The sequence below is a fragment of the Martes martes genome (assembly GCF_963455335.1).
Source record: "Martes martes genome assembly, chromosome: 16".
Classification (NCBI taxonomy): Eukaryota; Metazoa; Chordata; class Mammalia; order Carnivora; family Mustelidae; genus Martes; species Martes martes.
Window position 1 is genome coordinate 60,660,894 of NC_137904.1, and position 17,653 is coordinate 60,678,546.

General features: G+C 54.8%; 1 protein-coding gene across 1 annotated transcript in view; it reads left to right on the forward strand.

Moving 5' to 3' along the window:
* Window positions 1–17,653, forward strand: part of MGAT5B (alpha-1,6-mannosylglycoprotein 6-beta-N-acetylglucosaminyltransferase B) — a 66,054-nt gene that overhangs the window by 45,019 nt on the left and 3,382 nt on the right. The window contains exons 10-15 of the mRNA XM_080827412.1: window positions 51–184; window positions 3,519–3,649; window positions 10,961–11,116; window positions 12,160–12,306; window positions 12,469–12,585; window positions 17,509–17,583. Coding sequence (XP_080683538.1) covers window positions 51–184; window positions 3,519–3,649; window positions 10,961–11,116; window positions 12,160–12,306; window positions 12,469–12,585; window positions 17,509–17,583 — 760 coding nt within the window. The remainder of the gene's footprint in view (window positions 1–50; window positions 185–3,518; window positions 3,650–10,960; window positions 11,117–12,159; window positions 12,307–12,468; window positions 12,586–17,508; window positions 17,584–17,653) is intronic.

Consider the following 17,653-nt stretch of genomic DNA (forward strand, 5'->3'; position numbering starts at 1 on the left):
GTTACTGACCCTGGTTCCTCATGCACTGCCCACCCCCGGGCGGGGAGCAGGTGCCGAATCCGGGTCGTTGACACCTTCGGGACAGAGCCCGCATACAACCATGAGGAGTACGCCACGCTGCACGGCTACCGGACCAACTGGGGCTACTGGAACCTCAACCCCAAACAGTTCATGACCATGTTCCGTGAGTCCTGGCCACAGGGCATGGGTGGGGTCAGAGGCAGTCGGGGTGTCCTCGCGGTTCTCAGGTTCTCCCTCAAGCCTGGGAGGAGGCAGAGTCTCCCAGCTTTCCTTCCCGGGCTGGCCCCAGGCACCTGTCCACTCCAGGAAAGCCTGGCTTGCCCTTCGGCGAGTGTGTGAGCCAGAGGAAGTCTCTTGCGGTGTCTGGGGAGTAGCTGGGGTGGTGGGGCTTCTGGCCTGGCTTAGGAGGAACGTGGTGACCTTTTCGCCACGGAAGGACGTGGCCTTGGCCTCCAGCATCACATGCTGCTCTCAGAGAGCTGCTGAGTGCGCCTTCCAGGATAAAAAGGATTCGGTGACCTTGTAGCAAGAGAGGCCAGAGGTACACTGGAGGGCTCGAGGGGGCAGCAAAGGGGCAGGACGGGCAGGCTCTTCTAAGTGGAGGGAACAGATAAGTGGAGACAGATGCGGAAAGAACTGGAAGGTTCTGGAAATGCATGAGCTCCAGCAGGCGCCAACACTGAGGATGCTGGGGAGTGAGGCTGGGGGCTGGGGCCCCTGCGGAAACCCTCTGACCGTGGGCGTCAGGCAAGGAATGCCATTTAGAGCTGGCTTTAGCTGTTTTTCACGAGTCTCTAAAACATACACGTGCGCTGACTTGCCCCTCACGTGCAGCGCGCTGCAAATGGTTTAATCCTTTCTTGACAGCCAAGGGTCAGTTCTCACTCTCTCCGTGGTGTGTGAGCCTGGCCTTTGGGGACAGCAGAGGTGTGTGGAGCCGGGTGCCCTTGCTAAGTGGCCCCTTCTCCTGTCACCATTTGATGTGGTGCTTTTTCTCCTCGTCGGGAGGCTGTCAGCTGTCACATTTAATTGCCGTCAGTGTATCTGCCTCCAGCAGCGTCCTGCACATCTAATTTGTGGCTCTTTGAAGGCTCTGGGTCAGAAAGCCAGATAAGCACCTTTTGTTAGGATGTGTCTAAATGAAGCCAACAAAGCAGGGTCCCGAGGAGCTTGCTCAGAAGTAAAGAATCTGGTCTTTATTTAGCCTGTCAAATTAATGCACCTCTCCGGGACGCTTAGGGTCCTTCTTTGTCTTATTCCGAAGGCTCTAGGACCTCTTAGAGGCAGATACCATTTCTGGACCCATAAATAGTGGCTTGATTGGATTCCAGGAGGTTGGGGAGGTGGGCAGGTTCTTTGGAGCCCAGGGGAGGGCACTGAGGCCCAGAGGACAGAGGTCACATGGCTCTCTGGGGGACCCGACTCTGGAGGGAAGGGGGGGGTCAATGGGGGGTGGATGTTCCAGGATGTGGAAGTAGCTTATGTGACAGCAGAGAGCAGAGGTGGGCACAGAGCTTGGCAGTTAGCTCACCTGCAAGGGGAGCATCGAGCTATGAGGTTGGCAAGAGGGACACGGAGGACCTGGGGGCAGAGGGTAGGGCTCTTCTAGCACCGGTTCCTCAATTTATGCCAAATACCGTAATTCAAGAATCACTGTAGGTTCTTTAGCCCAGGAACGTCATGGAGGAAAATGGGGCTTTTTGTTTGTTTGTTTTTAAGATTTTATTTATCAATTTGAGAGGCAGTGGGGGGCGGGGAGGAGCAGAGGAGCAGAGGGAGAGGGACCAGCAGACTCCATGCTGAGCATGGAACCCGATGCGGGGCTCAATCTCCTGACCCTGAGATCACAGCCTGAGCTGAAATTAAGAGTCGGATGCTCAACCGACTAAGCCACCCGGGTGCCCCGAGAGAAAGGTTTTTGAGGCACATTATTCTGGGAGATTACAGAAAGCCAAAGGGGCAGTGGTAGAGGAGGGGGAAGCAGGAGAGGGGGTAAGAGATTTCTGCAGTAATCTACGCTGAGAAAATGAGCACTTACGTGGAGTAGGGCCCACTGGATGTGGAGTTCCAAACCTGGCAGACTCCTACTCATCCTCCAAAACCCCAATCCAAAGATCTCCTTTATTTCCTGCCACTTTCTCGGATTCCCTCATTTGCTGTTGCTCCTTCGCCTCTATTTTTATACCTTTTAAATCCAATTCTATTAAAGTGTATGTTGAAGTATGTTAGAGCTATTTGCTTATACATTAATTCCACCCTGATAGATGATGAACCACTCAAAAGGGGGCCCTGATTGATTTACCCTTATCTCCTTGGAGCCTATCAGGGTCCTCAGGAAATTTTAATTGATTGAACAAAGTAAAGAACAAAAAAGGAAGGAAGAGAGAGGCTTGCCAGTTTTAACGATCCGCAGGTCCAGGAAGGAAGTCATGAGCTGACCTGCTTCCCCGTCTACCCAGCGTGGGCTCTCCTGCGGCTGAGACAGAAGCACGGGAGCGGAGCCGCAGAGGGAGGGCACAGATCCCGTGCAGGGCATTTTCTCATCCAGGGAAAGGGAGGAGGGCCCCCCAGGCAGAGGGGAAAAACTTGGAGGCGGGGAAGGAAGGATGTGTCCACCCACTCACGAGCTGGTGCACCAGGCTCTCCCGGGTGCTGGGGATACAGAAGTGAGCGAATCAGAGGCCCTGCCCTCCTGGGGCTTATATTCCGACACCAGTGAACGATCAATTAGATATGTGATATCATGTCTGGCCGCTGAGTGGCAGGTGAGGGACAGAGGGTGACAGGGCCAGGGAGGACCTCTTGGCAGGACCCTGAAAGCAAGCGTGTCCGCAGAGGGAGTGCACCCGGCAGGGTCTCGGGAGGGAGGAAGAGAGGCTGTCAGAGGGGGCGGTGGGGGCAGATCCTGTAGACTTGCGGGACCTTAGCTTCTGGGGACCATGGCAGGGTTTTGTGCAGAAGGGCCTGGTCTGACCTAAATCTGAAAGGCCTGCTCAGGAGAAAAGGCAAGGCCAAGAGAGTGGCAGAAATGGGGGCAGGCAGCAGGTGTCGGGGCCGGGACAGAGAGGGTGGTCCCCGGGCCGGGACATCGTGATGGAAGAAGTCCCACCTCGGTAACACGGGCTCTGCTGATGGGTGTTGGCTGTGAGAGAAGAGGGGAGGAGCCAAAGCCTTGGGCCTGAGCCAGCCCCGGAGGGAGGGTTCTGAGGGAGGCAGGGTCCTGACTGTGCCTGTCCGCTTACAAGCAAGGGGGCCAGAGGACCTCCAGGCCTTCCCTCGGCTTGAGGCTTTGTGACAGTCTCTGGGAGCAGGAGATGCCCGGGCTGGGGACACTGATGGGTACTCTTCCCCCTCCTCCACCAGACCCCGTACCTCCCAGCCCCCTGTCCCCATCCCTGTCAAACGGGGCCCCCTCTGACGGGGTCGGTCCAGGTAGACCCGGGGCGTGGCCTTGGCTGTGCGGCAGTCCCCTTCCTGACCCCGTGGTCTGGCTGTAGCTCACACCCCGGACAACTCCTTCATGGGTTTCGTGTCCGAGGAGCTCAACGAGACGGAGAAGCAGCTCATCAAAGGCGGCAAGGCCAGCAACATGGCCGTGGTGTACGGCAAGGAAGCGAGTATCTGGAAGGTAAGCATGGGCCCCCCCGGGAGCCCCCACCTCCAAGACCTGGCTCTGTCCACCACCCCCGGCTTCGGATGCCGAAATGTGCCCACTGATGGGTCAGAAGAGAGAGGTCCCCAATTGCCACTGAAGAGACCCAGCCGGGGGGCTGCTAACCTGCCCCAGCCACCCCCCCCACCATGTCTCTGCAACAAGCCCAGATGTCCTTTAGCAAGGACTGTGACCTAACATGCCACACTCCCTAGGGCCACATCGATAAACACTGCGAGCCTGGCAAGGGGGCTTAGGCTAGACTTGGGGCCTCTGAGGGCTGGGAGGCAGTGCAGGAGGCAGAACCCCACCTTCAGGGCGGGCGCCCTGGAGAAGCCGTGCCCATGTGGGAGGTTGTGTGCTCACTGCTCACTGACCTGTTCTCTCTCCTCTTTCCTCTGTGCCCTCCCGGGAACGAGGCAGCTCCAGGTAAGGTGCCTGCCAGCCACAGGCTCCTCCTGCTCCCCTCTGCTCTCGGGAGGCTGTCCCCTGACCCTGCGGGCTGCAGGGGGAGGGACGAGAGGTCATTCTCCCGTGATGCGAAAGGAGCAGAGCCCAGGGCTCTGGGGAAGGTGTGGCACAGATTGTGTCTGCTTTTACTAGAAGGCTAAGGCACTGCCCCGAGAGAGCGAGAGGTTACAAAGTCTGGGGAGAGAAAGGCTTTATCTCTGGCTCAGGCGTCTCTGTGACAGCCGGGAGCAACACTGTTCTGCAAGAGACCTGAAAGAAAGTCCTTCCAAAAAAAGACATCTTTGCTCTGCTCTTGGCAACTGGAGAAAGTCGGAGGTGGCCAGATGAAAAGGATGAGGGGAGCCTCCTGGGACCGAGCATCCCAGAGTTCAGGGGACCAGGTGGCAGAGAAACAGAGGAGACAGGATGGTGGGGGTCCTCATGGGAGCAGCAGCTGGGATGACGGTGAGTGTTTGGGTGAATTTTGTGCCAAAGGAGGCCTGTCTTATTCTGGGTTCCCAGAAGGCAGGCCTCGAGGTTCAGGCCTGCGTCTTATTTTGTGAGAGCATGTGGCCCAGGGGGCAGGAGTGGGGGACGGGAGAGAGGCAGACCCACCCTTGCTGCCGGAGGAAACAGGCCAGACATCAGAAGGGCCATCTGGGGGGCACATGTGGGACTTCTCAGTTGGCAGGTCGCAGCCTGCGGGTGAATTGTGAGATGAGCTCAGAGCTCTGGGGTTTTCTTCTTAGCCTTGCTGAGGTACAGTTGATGGGGAAAACGGTGTATTCTTAGGGTATGCAGCATGGTGGCCCGAAACACACATATATTGTGAAATGAGTATCATGATCAGGCTGTCTAACACACCATCGCCTCGCGCAGTCACCCGCGCATGTGCTGAGAACCCTTAAGACCTATTATTCTCTCAGCAAGTTTCAAGTATACAGTACGGTATCGCTAACCACAATCACCGTGCCATTCATGGTACCCCTGAACTTAATCTTCATACAACTGAAAGTTTGTCCCTTTGACCAGCCTCTCCCCATTTCCACACTCTGAGCCCCTGGCGACCACCGTTCTGCTGTTTCTACAAGTTCCACTCTTTCAGATCCCACCTAGAAGTGGGATCATGCCATATTTGTCTTTTTCTAACTTAGGGAGTCTCGGTAAGCCTTTTAAAAGGAAGTAAAATATCAGAGGGAAGATCAGAAGACCTCACATGTATTAAGAGTAAATACTGTTTTAAGATTTTGTTTTTCTTAAATAATCTCTACACCCAATATGGGACTTGAACTCACAACCTCGAGATCAAGAGTTGTGTGCTCCATTGACTGGGCCCGCCGGACGCCCCAAGAGTAAATATTGTTTTGCGAAACTTGAAGTTTACATATATGCATGCATGCACACACACTTTACGTGCATACGTACACATACATGTGCATACACGCATACCTACATGATGGATACTCGTGTGTATGGGTAAGAAAGGTTGCTGAACAGTATATCTAACATGAACCCATTTGTGCATGTGTTTTAAGGAAAATGTAAGTATGCTTTGAATGCATTAAAGTTCTGAGAAGGTACACAGGAGATAAGGAAGCTGATGTTGATGGGGTGTGGAGCCATTCTCTCCACACTTCACTTTCTTGGTTTGATTTTTCTTCTGTGAGCCTGTTTAGTTTTACGCAATGTAGTCCTTTTACATTTAGTGTGATTTCTGATATATTTGGCTTAGAATCTACCATTTCCATTTCACTAGCTGATCTCTATAACTTTTTCTTGCCTCGTTCCATGTTCTTTTCCCTCTCAGGCACTCTTTTATACTGATCTGTATTTTGAAATTCACCCCCCTTTTTAGCAGACTCATTATATTCTCTCCTAGTCTTGTGGTTGCTTCAACAAAGATGACAACGTGCATCCTTAACTTACCAGGTCTCATGTAAATAATACCTTTCCCTTTTATTGGATAATAAAAGAACCTTAAAATGCTTTAAATACATTCCCCCAGCTTGTGTACTCTCATTTTATTTTGATTTCCTGAGAACGCCCTTACTTCATCCTTACTCTTAGTGGGTATGTTCGCTGTGTATGGAATTCTAGCTTGGTGGTTACTTTCTTTCAGCATTATGAAAATACTCTATTGTCTTTTGGCTTCCGTGCGTCTTGTTGTTCCTTTAAAGGTAATTTGTCTTCTTTCTCTGCTTGCTTTTAGGACCTCTGTGTGTTTGGTTTTCAGTAGACTTACGGTGGTGTGCCTCTGTATGGTTTTCTCTGGATTTACCCTACGCGGCGTTTGTAGATCTTTTTGAACCTGTGGTCTGATCTGTCGTGAGTCTTAGAAAATTCTCAGTTAGTCTCTAAATATTGCTTCTGCTCCAGTCTCTCTCCTGTGCTTCTGGGACTCTGTTTCTGCATACATTAGACTCCAACACTTCCCATTGTCTCTTACATTCTTTTCTGTGATTTCCACCCTTCCTCTATGCTTCATTCTGGATGTTTTCTTTCGTTCTTTCACTAAATGAATTCTGTCCTCAGCGGGGTCCAGTCTGCTGTGAAATCTGTCCGTTCGGTTCTTCATTTCAGCCACTGGATTTCTCACTTCCAGCTCTTCCATTTGGTTTCAACCCTTATCTTCTATTTCCTTGACTACATTCAGCAGATTTACCTTGAAATCTGTATCTGGTAGCTCCAGTTTCTAGATCTTCTATGGATCTGTTTTTATTGTCTGTCTCTTGGGTTTTTTTTTTTTTCCAAGATTTATTTATTTATTTGAAAGGGAGGGAGAGACAGAGGGTATAAACTAGGTGAAGAGCAGAGGGAGAGGAAGAGAGAGAATCCACAAGCATAGAACCTGATGCAGGGCCCGGTCTCCCGACACAAGATCACGACCTGAGCAGAAACCAAGAGTCGGCTCAGCCAACGGAACGACCCAGGTGCCCCTTTGTCTCTTGGGTTTTAATCACATTGTCATGTACCTGATTTGTCTAAAAATCAAGGTGTTTAAATTTTTTCTTTAAAAATCTATTTTTAGGGGCGCCTGGATGGCTCAGTGGGTTAAAGCCTCTGTCTTCAGCTCACGTCATGATCCCAGGGTCCTGGGATCGAGCCCCACATCGGGTTCTCTGCTCGGTGGGGAGCCTGCTTCCTCTTCTCTCTCTGCCTGCCTTGCTGCCTGCTTGTGATCTCTGTCAAATTAAAAAAAAAATCTTTAAAAAATGTATTTTTAATAGGCTTTCCTGAGGTATAACTGACATGCAGTGTACCACACATGATTCAAATAGATGACTTAGAAGTTCCGACCTACAAGTATACCTGGGAAACCATCGCCGGAGTCAGGACGGTGTGTCCACGGCTCCCAGGTTCCCTCTTCCCACCTCTCCCCTCCTCCCTGCCAGGCAGCCCACGATCTGCTTTCTGTTAACACAGTCTCCGTTTTCTACGATTTTATATAAATGGACTCATATGGTACGCACTCCTTTTTTGGTCTGGATTTTCTCAGAGTATAATTATTTCCAGATTCACCTGTGTCGTCGCGCGGATCAGTTGCTGATCCTGTCGCCCGGACTTCCATCGTATCCCACCGCGCCTTTTTTATCTGTTCTCCTGTTAGTGGACGTTGGGGTTGTTTCCAGTGTTTGGCCGCTACAAATAAAGCTGTTTTAAACATTCATGTACAAGCGTTTGTACAGACATATGCTTTCATTTCTCACGGGTAAACACCTAGGCGTGGAGTGGCTGGAGCATATGGTGGAACTAGGCTTACCATCCTAGGAAAAGTGGTTGCACCATTTTACGATTCTGCCGGCAACGTGTGAGAGTTCCGGTTGGTTACAGAGTCATCAATACTTGGTCCGTCTTTCCAGTTTGAGCCATCCTACAGATGTGCGGTGGCATCTTAGGGTTTCAACTTGTAGTTCCCTCTGACTAATGATGGCGAAGGTATTTTTGTGTGTTTGTCTTCCTTATATCTTTTTTTGGGTAAAGTGTCTTTTCAGAATGTTTGCCCATTTAAAGAATGGGGGTTGTTTGTTTTCTTATTACTGAGTTGTTAGAGTTTTGTACGTATTCTGAATATCAGTCTTTTATCAAATATGTGCTTGGCAAATATATTCTGTCTGTGGCTTGTCTTTCTCTCTCTTTTTTAAAAATTTTACTCATTTATTTGACACACAGAGAGAGAGATCACAAGTAGGCAGAGCGGCAGGCAGAGAGAGAGGGAGAGGAGGAAGCAGGCTGCCCGCCGAGCAGGGAGCCCGAAGCAGGGCTCGATCCCAGGACCCTGGGATCATGACCTGAGCCGAAGGCAGCCACTTAACTGACTGAGCCACCTAGGCGCCCCTTTTCTTTTTCTTAATAGCATCGTTCAAAGAGCAAAGTTCTTCATTTTAATGAAGTCCACTGTCTTAAGAATTATGCTTCTCATGTTGCATCTGAGAAATCTTTGTGTAACCCAAGCTCACTAAGGATTTTTCCCCTGTGCTTTCTTCTGTAAGTTTTATGGTTTTACATTTAAGTCTATGGTCCATTTTGAATTAGCTTTTATGTGTGATACAGTCGGTGGAGATTGAAGTTCCAATTCTTTTCCCTTCTTTGCACATGGATACGCAATGTTCCGTGACCGTCGGTTGAAAACTACCCTTTCTCCACTGAAATGTCCTTGCACCTTTGTCAAAGATCAATTGACCGTGCGCGTGTGGGTCTATTTCTGGACTCTGTTCTTTTGCATTGATCTCTCTGTCTGTCTTGATGCCAGTAGCACACCGGCTTGATTCCTGTAGTTTTAAAATAAGTCTTGAAATCAGGTAATATAAATCTGCCTGCTTTCTTCTTTTTCAAAGTTGTTTCTTCTAAGCCTGCTGGGGTTTTGAGTGGGATTTCATTGTTTTTTGTTGTGTTTTGGAGTTCTGGAAAGTGAATGTAAGAAAGTGTAAAACGGTTTGGGGACGACGCCTTCTGCCCCTGGAGAGGTTTTCACCTTCACTCTTAGCCTGTGTTTGGGGCTGCAGCAGTCTTGGATCACAGAATCAGTGATAGGGATTAAGACTATTGAAAACCGACCAAAAAGCCTATTAAAAAGCCCCTGGGGCGACTGGATGGCTCTGTCAAGCCTCTGTCTCTTAGTTTCGGCTAAGGTCCTGTTCTCAGGGTCCTGGGATCCAGCCTCGTGTCAGGCTCTGCGCTCAGTGCAGAGTCTGCTTGAGAGTCTCTCTCTCCCTCTGCCCCTCCTGCTTGTGCTGTCGCTCACTCTCCAAAATAAATAGATTAAAAAAAAAAGACCCCCTTCCCCCCCACACACAGGTTCAACCTCTGTCCGGGCTTCTCTAGGTCTGGCCCACCCTTTTTCTTCCAGCGTGTGTTTCCTCAGGGTTCCATCCCACAGTGTGTGGTTTCCATCAGGGTCCCCCCCTCGGCAGACCCTGAACCCTCACTTGTCCTCCAGCTCTACAAGGTGACCAAAGCTCAGTCTCCTTGATGCTGACCCAGGAATCAGCAGGTCCCTCCCAGGGGGGAAGCGGTGACCCCAGCGCTGGCCTCCACGATCTCCTTCCCTTCTTCTCCCAGATCTTGGCCTTGTAATTCTTCCTGCTTTGTTAGATTTTCACTCCCTTCACAGAAATTTTCCTGTTTCCGCATCTCTCCTGGTGTTTCTCAGAGGCAGGACCCAGCTGCAGTACCCAGTACACCCTTACCCCAAAGAGGAAGGCCTCCTTGTGAAAAACGTATACAGTTGGAATTTCAGAATGTGAATTGGTCCTTACTTTCATGTCCATTGATAACGTTCTTCAAAAGCTGTGGTTTACAGACTGAACCTGGGCCGAAGCTCCTTGTTATCCGACCTCATGGCTAGCCAGCAGAACGGGGAGAACCTGGCTGCTTTCTTCCTGACCTGTTGGTCTGCTCCGGACTAGCCCTGAGAAAACCGCTCCCTGCCCCAGCCTCCTCTGTGAACTTGAAGTTCCCTGCTTGTCTGCGTATCCCTTCCTCTCTCCTGTGAGTCTCAAAAGGCCCCCAAAAGTAGAACCCAGTGGCAGATCCCATGCTTACCCCTAGTGAGGTACTACACTGCCCACAACTCCTGGCTCAGGGCTCTGGCCTTGGGGTCAGACGGGTGCCCCGGGCGGAGCTGTTATCTCTTCATCTTCGCTCTGCCTCCCATTGTCCCTTTCCCCTGAGGCTGGGCCTGTTGCCAGCCCCCTTGGGCTGGGTGGAAAGCAGAGTCCGGATGTGGGACTAGAGTCTGGAGGGGCTGAGCCTTTTCTACTTTGGGGGGTTTTCACTCACGAGTGTCCTTCTTAAAGACAAGGGCTCCGTCTTGTCCCAGCTGTGCTCCCAGCGGTGAGCTCAGTGCCAGCACCTGTCAGGTGGTTAATAAAAATGTGCTACATGGATGGGGGGAGGGGGAGAGAGGGGATGGTGGATGGAGGGAAGGAGGGGATGAATGGACAGGTTGGGGGATGGGCGGATGGACGCACGCATGGATGGAGGGATGGATGAGATGATCTCGGCCCCACAGCTCCTCGGGTGGCCTTGGAGATGACCAGTGCTTCAGGGGGGCCAAACAGCTGCATTTGGAGGCATTTAAATATGGGTCCCCCTAGGGTTTCTTTGCAAAGAAGACAGTTCCATGGCTAAAAATTGTCTAGTCCAACCTCTGCACCTCACAGATGAAGAAAATGAGGACCAGAGAGGGGAGGGGCCTTGCCCAGGGTCACGCAGCCGGCTGAAGGCCGACCCAAGAACCGCCCCACGTTTTCCGACTTCCAGACCGGGGTGTTTCTGCGGGCATCTCTGCCTCCCACGGTTGGGGCGAGGCTCCCACTGCTCCCCCTCCTCTTGCAGGGGAAGGAGAAGTTCCTGGGCATCCTGAACAAGTACATGGAGATCCACGGCACCGTGTACTATGAGAGCCAGCGGCCCCCCGAGGTCCCGGCCTTCGTGAAGAACCACGGCCTCTTGCCACAGCCCGAGTTCCAGCAGCTGCTGCGCAAGGCCAAGGTGAGCCCCACGCCCTCCCTGTCCTCACCCCAGCCTGGCCCCAGACGCCGAGGAGGATGCCCTACGTGCCCCACTCCCCACCATGCCTGCCACTGAGGCTCGTGGCCCCTTCGACGTGCAGACCTGCCCCAGCACGTTCTCCTACCCTGAGCCTCACGCCCAGTCCTCCTGGGGCTGGAGCAGAGCTGGGGGCAGAGCTGGGGGTGCTCACCCCGGAGGGACCTGGGCAGGGCCAGCAGAGCCGAGGCTCAGCAGTAGGGAAGGGGAAGCGGGCTTCCCGGCTGACTCCTGGGCCGGGCGCAGCTTTCGGAACCGCTGAAGGGCTGGCAGGGCCGGCTGAGGGCGCGTCCCGCCTGGAGTTCCACGGGGCTGCTAGTTCTGCTTCTGGAAGTCCTCCGCTGTGTTCCTGGAGCTGCAGCTCCGGGAACAGGGGCCGGGGGTGGGGGGGGCGTGATTCTGCTGCGGGGCCCCGAGGGGTCAGCTGAGGCTGGAGGGGCCTCTGGCCAGCGTTCAGGTCCGCTCCTGATAGAGCCATAGCCCTTTCCTCAGGCTTGCTGGGTGTGTGCGTATGTGTGTTGGGGCAGGGGGAGAGGCTTTGTGCAGTGAGCGATCTGAACAACCTGACGCAGCAGCCCAGCATTCGGACTCGTTTCCTGACTGCTTTCCGGGCGCCAGCCCTGCGAGCACTTCTGGCACGAGTTCGATGCTGAATAACCGTTTTTAGGATGAGTAAAGTCCTCTGAGTTCAGCGGTAGGTGTGGGTCTGAAGCCTTCCGGGCTTGAGACCCTCACTCGTCTCCCTTCCCCCTCCAGAATCACAGCCCGCTAGAGCAGGCGGAGGCCCCTGATAGTACTTAATCAGACCTCCTCATTTCACAAATGGGGAAACTGAGGCCCGAGGGGGGGGGTGGGTCTGCCATGGCACCCTGCCGGCCTGGGCAGTCTTTCCTGCCCTGGCCGCCTCCCGTGAATGTCCCAGCCCTGGCTTCCTGGGGCCCTGGCGTCCGGCCTGCCCTGACCGCCGCGTCGTTCTCCTTCCTCAGCTCTTCATAGGCTTCGGCTTCCCTTACGAGGGCCCCGCGCCCCTGGAGGCCATCGCCAACGGCTGTGTCTTCCTCCAGTCCCGCTTCAGCCCACCCCACAGCTCCCTCAACCACGAGTTCTTCCGAGGCAAGCCCACCTCCAGAGAGGTGAGCGGGGAGGGTCTGAGAGGGGGACCCCGCAGTCCATGGGAGGGGGAGACAGGCAGTGGGGAAGGGATGGGTGGGACGAGGTGGGTGGGGGCGCCTCCCCTGAGCGCGGGCCGGCCTGGCAGGCGCAGGGAGAAGCTGCTGCTCTCTCCGCCCGGCCAGGTGTTCTCCCAGCACCCCTATGCAGAGAACTTCATTGGCAAGCCCCACGTGTGGACTGTCGACTACAATAACTCAGAGGAGTTCGAAGCGGCCATCAAGGCCATCATGAGAACGCAGGTGAGGCTCAGCTCCAGGCAGGACTGCCATAAGCCGCTGCTGGGGATCTTAGCTGTAATTAAAAAAGAGACGTCTCTTGGTGAATTCAGACTCTCAGGCCTGGGTTGGCATACTTGACAGGGGTCCCCACTTACCAGCTTGCGTTTGGGGGTGGGGCGAGGGAGAGGCAGGGAAATGCCTTTGTGCCGTGAGCGACCTGCACAACCTTACACGGCAGCCCTGGGTCCAGAATCATTTATTAAGCACCTTCAGAGGCTAAGCCCCATGGGCACTCCTAGCACAAGTTAGATGCTGAGTAAATGTTTCCAGAATGAGTGCGTGGAGGTTCTTGGGACTCTGCTGTTGGTGTGGGTCTGTGGCCTTTTGACCGCGTATCTCAAACCATGTATGTGTGTACAGGTCAGCTGGCGATCTTGTTAAAATGAAGGTTCAGAATTCAGCAGGTCTGGGGTGGGGCTGAAATCCTACGTTTCTCTGTAGCTCTGGGGTGGTGCCATGTCTAGGGCCACACTTGGAGTAGCAAGGGGGAAGAACTTTCTGGGTTTCCTTAAGCAGGTTTGTGAGCATTGGCAGGTGCAGGTGTGTGGGTGGGGAGAGGGTGAGGAGGGGCTTGTGCAGCTCGTCTCCTTGTCACGCCTCTCTGTGGCTTCTGATGGCCCTCGTGGTCTGCTGGTCCTTCATTTGGGAAAGGGGACAGACCATGCAGACGGTACTCTGCTTGTCACGATCCCTCTGGACCTGCCTCTTGCTGTAGCTTGGACATGAGGCTGAACAAAGATAACCAGCCCTGTGAGTGTCCCCTTCCTTGCCCAAGCCCATGTTCAGGAAGTGTGTCCTCCCGGGGAGCGGGAGTATGCACCGCTCAGGGTGAACTTCTGGGTCTGGGGCAGAGAGAGCCTTGGTCTCTGCCGGGCCGCCACGAGTGAGTGACCTGATAGGCTCCTTCTGCAAGGGAGAGCCACGCCCCGGGAGGCCGCAGCTGGCCAGCGTGTCTGCTGCCCCAGGGGAGCTGGGGGCACTGTCAGGCTCAAGGGCAGAGACTGACAGGGATAGACACCCCACAGGGGGACTTACGGGCTTCGCTTTGAGCCCAGAGCCCCTACCTGGTTGTCCTGACCCTGAGACAGGCTTGCATTTTTTTTTTTTTTAACAGCTCCTTGCATTCTCTATCACTCACTCCCACTCAGAACCCCCAGCCTTGGCCCCCACCCCTGCAGATGCCCCCAGAAAATCCCTACCTACTTCACCTGCTCCCTTCCTCCTCTGACCACACCCTCATCCTTCTGTCTTTCTGTCCGGGGCTGAGTGTTTGTCTAGCTAAGTGCCCAGAACAACATTGCTGTGTCAGAGCCTCCGCCCGTCTTTAGCTGTGACGGACAGGGACATGACCAGGTTGGCCTGCGGAGTGGCTGAGCCCCTGGACCCCCCCGCCCGAGCGGTGGGGGGTGCCCTCCACTCCTTAAGCGTCAGCTTGAGTGAATCTCTACTGTGAGTTCCTCCAGGTCACCGACTGTCTTAGACTGGGTTTCTCCCGGCAGTGACCCTGAGGCACAAGCCATTTATTTGGGAAGTGATCCCAGCAAGGAGGGTCCTGGAGTGACAAAGTGAGATGCTGTGTTACGGAGTAGGTCACCCTGGCTGGTGGCACCTGGCGCTCAGGGCTGGTGGGGACGGATGGGGCCGGTCACGTCCCAGATTGTCCTACCTGAGGATCGAGTAAACCCAGGCATTTATCCCCACCTCCATCCATCACTGGCCGAGGGCTGCACCTGGGCACCCTCGCTGGGCTGAACAAGGGGTTCTCCGGGTGGCCTCGGTCCAGGAGAAAGAAGCCAGCACCCACAGCTGACCAACCCCAGCCCAAGCACACAGCACTGAACGTCCCAGCTGGACGCTGCATCGGAAGGCCCCCAGCAAGGCAGATGGCTACCTGGGAGGGGTCCCCCACCCCACACGCTGCTCCCGCTCCCTCTGCCCTCCCACTGAAGAGCAAACATCCGAAGCTTCTGTCCCAGGGGACAAGGATGGGGTGGGGGGTTGAGGGGTGGATGGGAGACTAGCAAGGCTTCTGCCCACCCCCAGGGCTCAGGTCTGGCCCAACAGATCTGAGCAAATCTGTCGCTGAGCTAAAGGAGCAAGACACCTGGTCCCGTGGGGAGCACGTTCTAGCCACAGAACACAACGGGGCTGCAGAGGGGCCTGCAAGGGAGAGCGCCCGAGCCTTTGCTCATTCTTTCTGGTTGGACACACGAGAAGTTGCTGACAGTGGCTGCCCTGGGGACAGGCCTGGGTGTCTGGGTGGGAGGAAACTTACTTTTCATTGGTTTTCCTTTTGATTTTTTTTTCCATGAACATCTGTTTAGTTTTGTTAATTAGTTGCTTTAAAAATGACAATAACAAAAGGATCAAGGAACCAAGGTTTTGCAAGTCTGCCAGGCTGAGACTTGTAGGTGGGCCCAAACTTGACCACCCCGCTGTCTTCAGCCCCTACAGGGCAGTTTACCCCCTTACCCAAGAGTCACCTAGGAGGTCATTAAAATGCGGGTCCTGGGCCCGTCTTCTGATTTTTAAAGATTTTTTTCTGAGAGAGAGAGAGAGAGCATGAGAGGGAGAGGGGGAGAAGCAGGTTCCCTGCTGAGCGAGGAGCCCAATGTGGGACTCGATTCCAGGACCCTGGGATTACGACCTGAACCGAAGGCAGACGCTTAACCAACTGAGCCACGCAAGCACCACCCCTTCCTGTCTTCTGATTTTAAAGGACGGGTGTGGCCTTGGCATCTGCATTTTCAACAAGCAGACTGGGCTGCTCTCATAATCCTATTTTAGAGAACTGATTGAGGGCCCCCGTCAGGGGACACAGCTCGTTCTGTAAGTCCTGGGGCCTTTCATGGGGAGAGGGAGGAAGAAGGACGAGGCACAGGGAGGAGCTGGGAGAGACCCGCTGTCTTCCCCACTCAGGGGTAGGTGGCTTTGCCATTGACACATCTCTGCTGGGGAGAGGCCAGGCCAGCACCCGCCCCCCGCCCCGACTCATGACAGTGCAGGGCCGGCACCTGCCAGCCCGTCAAGACTGATTACCGTGCACACCTGTAACTGGGCTTAATGAGGGTAATTTCCAGGCAGGCTGGCTCCTCCAGCGGAGATTCATGGCAGGTGGGACGTGGCTGACTGATGTGATGTGGGCTTCAAAGCCCGGAGGGGAGGTATGGGGGAGGGAGTCACTGGGGTGGGGAGGGTGCCATAGAGCAGGCAGAGTGACATTTGGAGGGGAACTCTGTCCTCTGAGGGGAAGTCGTGTACCCCAGAGGTGTTCAGGGTCAAGGGCACCAAGGGCACCAAGGTCGGGAGCCAGTGGTGCACGGTGCAGGGCTGGAAAGGCCACCCGGTGGCTGGGCTGTGCAGTGGTGGCGGATGCAGGACCTGGTGTTCTCTGGGAAGGGGGGATCGCCCTTGGATTAAGAATGGCCGCTCACAGTGGGAACTGGGGACAAAGCCACATGGCTAGGCTCCTGTCCTGAGAATCTTCTGGTGGCCTGAACCCATTTCAAGGGGAGCCTCTCCCCAGCCTGAGGGTCAGGGATGCCCCTAGGCAGAGGGCCTAGGATGGGCCTCCAGCCCAAGAAGCTGGACGGGTCTGGCGCACTTGAGTGCTGCCGGGCTCTGCAGAGGGGAGGGAGGCCACGCCCACTTGGGCACAAGTGTTAGGTCACACTCCCTGGGCTGCTGGTAGGAAAAGGGCATAAATCGGGATCGGGCTGGACCAGGTGGGGGCCACCCCCACACATACAACATGCACACATACACAGATACGTACACACAGCACATACAGACACACAAACATAGATACATGTTATAAAGGCACAAGCATGCGCAACGTGTACGCACATGTACACACATGCACACGTGTATGCACATGTGTATACACACACGCGTGTGTGCGCACTCTGGGGAGAAGGGAGGGCCGAGGCCCCGTCTGAGTCTGGGGTGGGTCACCCCTGCGTCCCTGTCCAGCTGTGGGTTTCCTCTTCGGTGGCTGTGTGCCAGGCGGGGTAAATGGGGAGGGGTTGGTCGGGTAAGGAGTGCAGAGGTGGGGTAGCCGCTCCCGGGCGGTGGACGCCCCCTTTCACATGTCTCCCAGCTCCTCCAGCCACCGGCTCCACGAGGCTACCTGTGGCTCCCAGCCACCCCCAGCGCCGGCGGCCGTGTAGCCGTTAGCTGCTTAGACAGACCGTCTGTGGCCTCCTCTGGGGGCACATGTCTCAGGTCCTGCCAGGTGCCTGGCCTGGGCAGGAAGACTTACGGATTCATCTCATCGGGACATGCCGATGTGTTCCTTCTCGTGAAGATTCTACGTTCTGGGCAGCGTATGGGCAGAGCTGGAGATGCTGTTTCCTGAGCACCTGCTGCATACCAGACACTATGCCTGGCAGTGGGCTCAATGGTAGATGAGCCAAAGTCCAGTTCTCAAGGGACCTGTAACCCGGGAGACACTAGGGTTAAATCAGAAAGGGTGACACAGGTGCTGGAGGAGTTCTCGGGTGCCACGAAGGAAAGTGGTCCAGTAACGGGCGCGGCTGGGGCTCAGGGACAGCTTCCTGGAAGAGGTGTCACCTAAGTGGGGGGCGGGGGGAATCCATCTGGTTGGCTGTGGGAAGAGCAGGCATCATAGCCCCGGAGGGGATGGGAGCTGAGCTTTAGGGGAAGCAGAGGGTGGCTAGGAAGGGGGCAGGAGGGAGTGGGATGACCCCCAGGGCCACTGGAGGGTGTACCAGGGGTCCAAGTGGAGGGGCCGGGTAGGGGTGACGGACTCCCTAGGCACACCAGATTTCCATCTCCAATGCTGATCATGGCCGCCCCCAACAGCCAGGTCGAGGGGGGCCCAGAGCACCTCCTGCCCCATGTGTCTGCCCATCTCTCCTACAGGTAGATCCCTACCTGCCCTACGAGTACACCTGTGAGGGGATGCTGGAACGGATCCATGCCTACATACAGCACCAAGTAGGTGGGCCCTCTGCTCTCTGCTCTCTGCTCCAGGAATGAGGGGGGATACCCCCAACCCCATCAGACC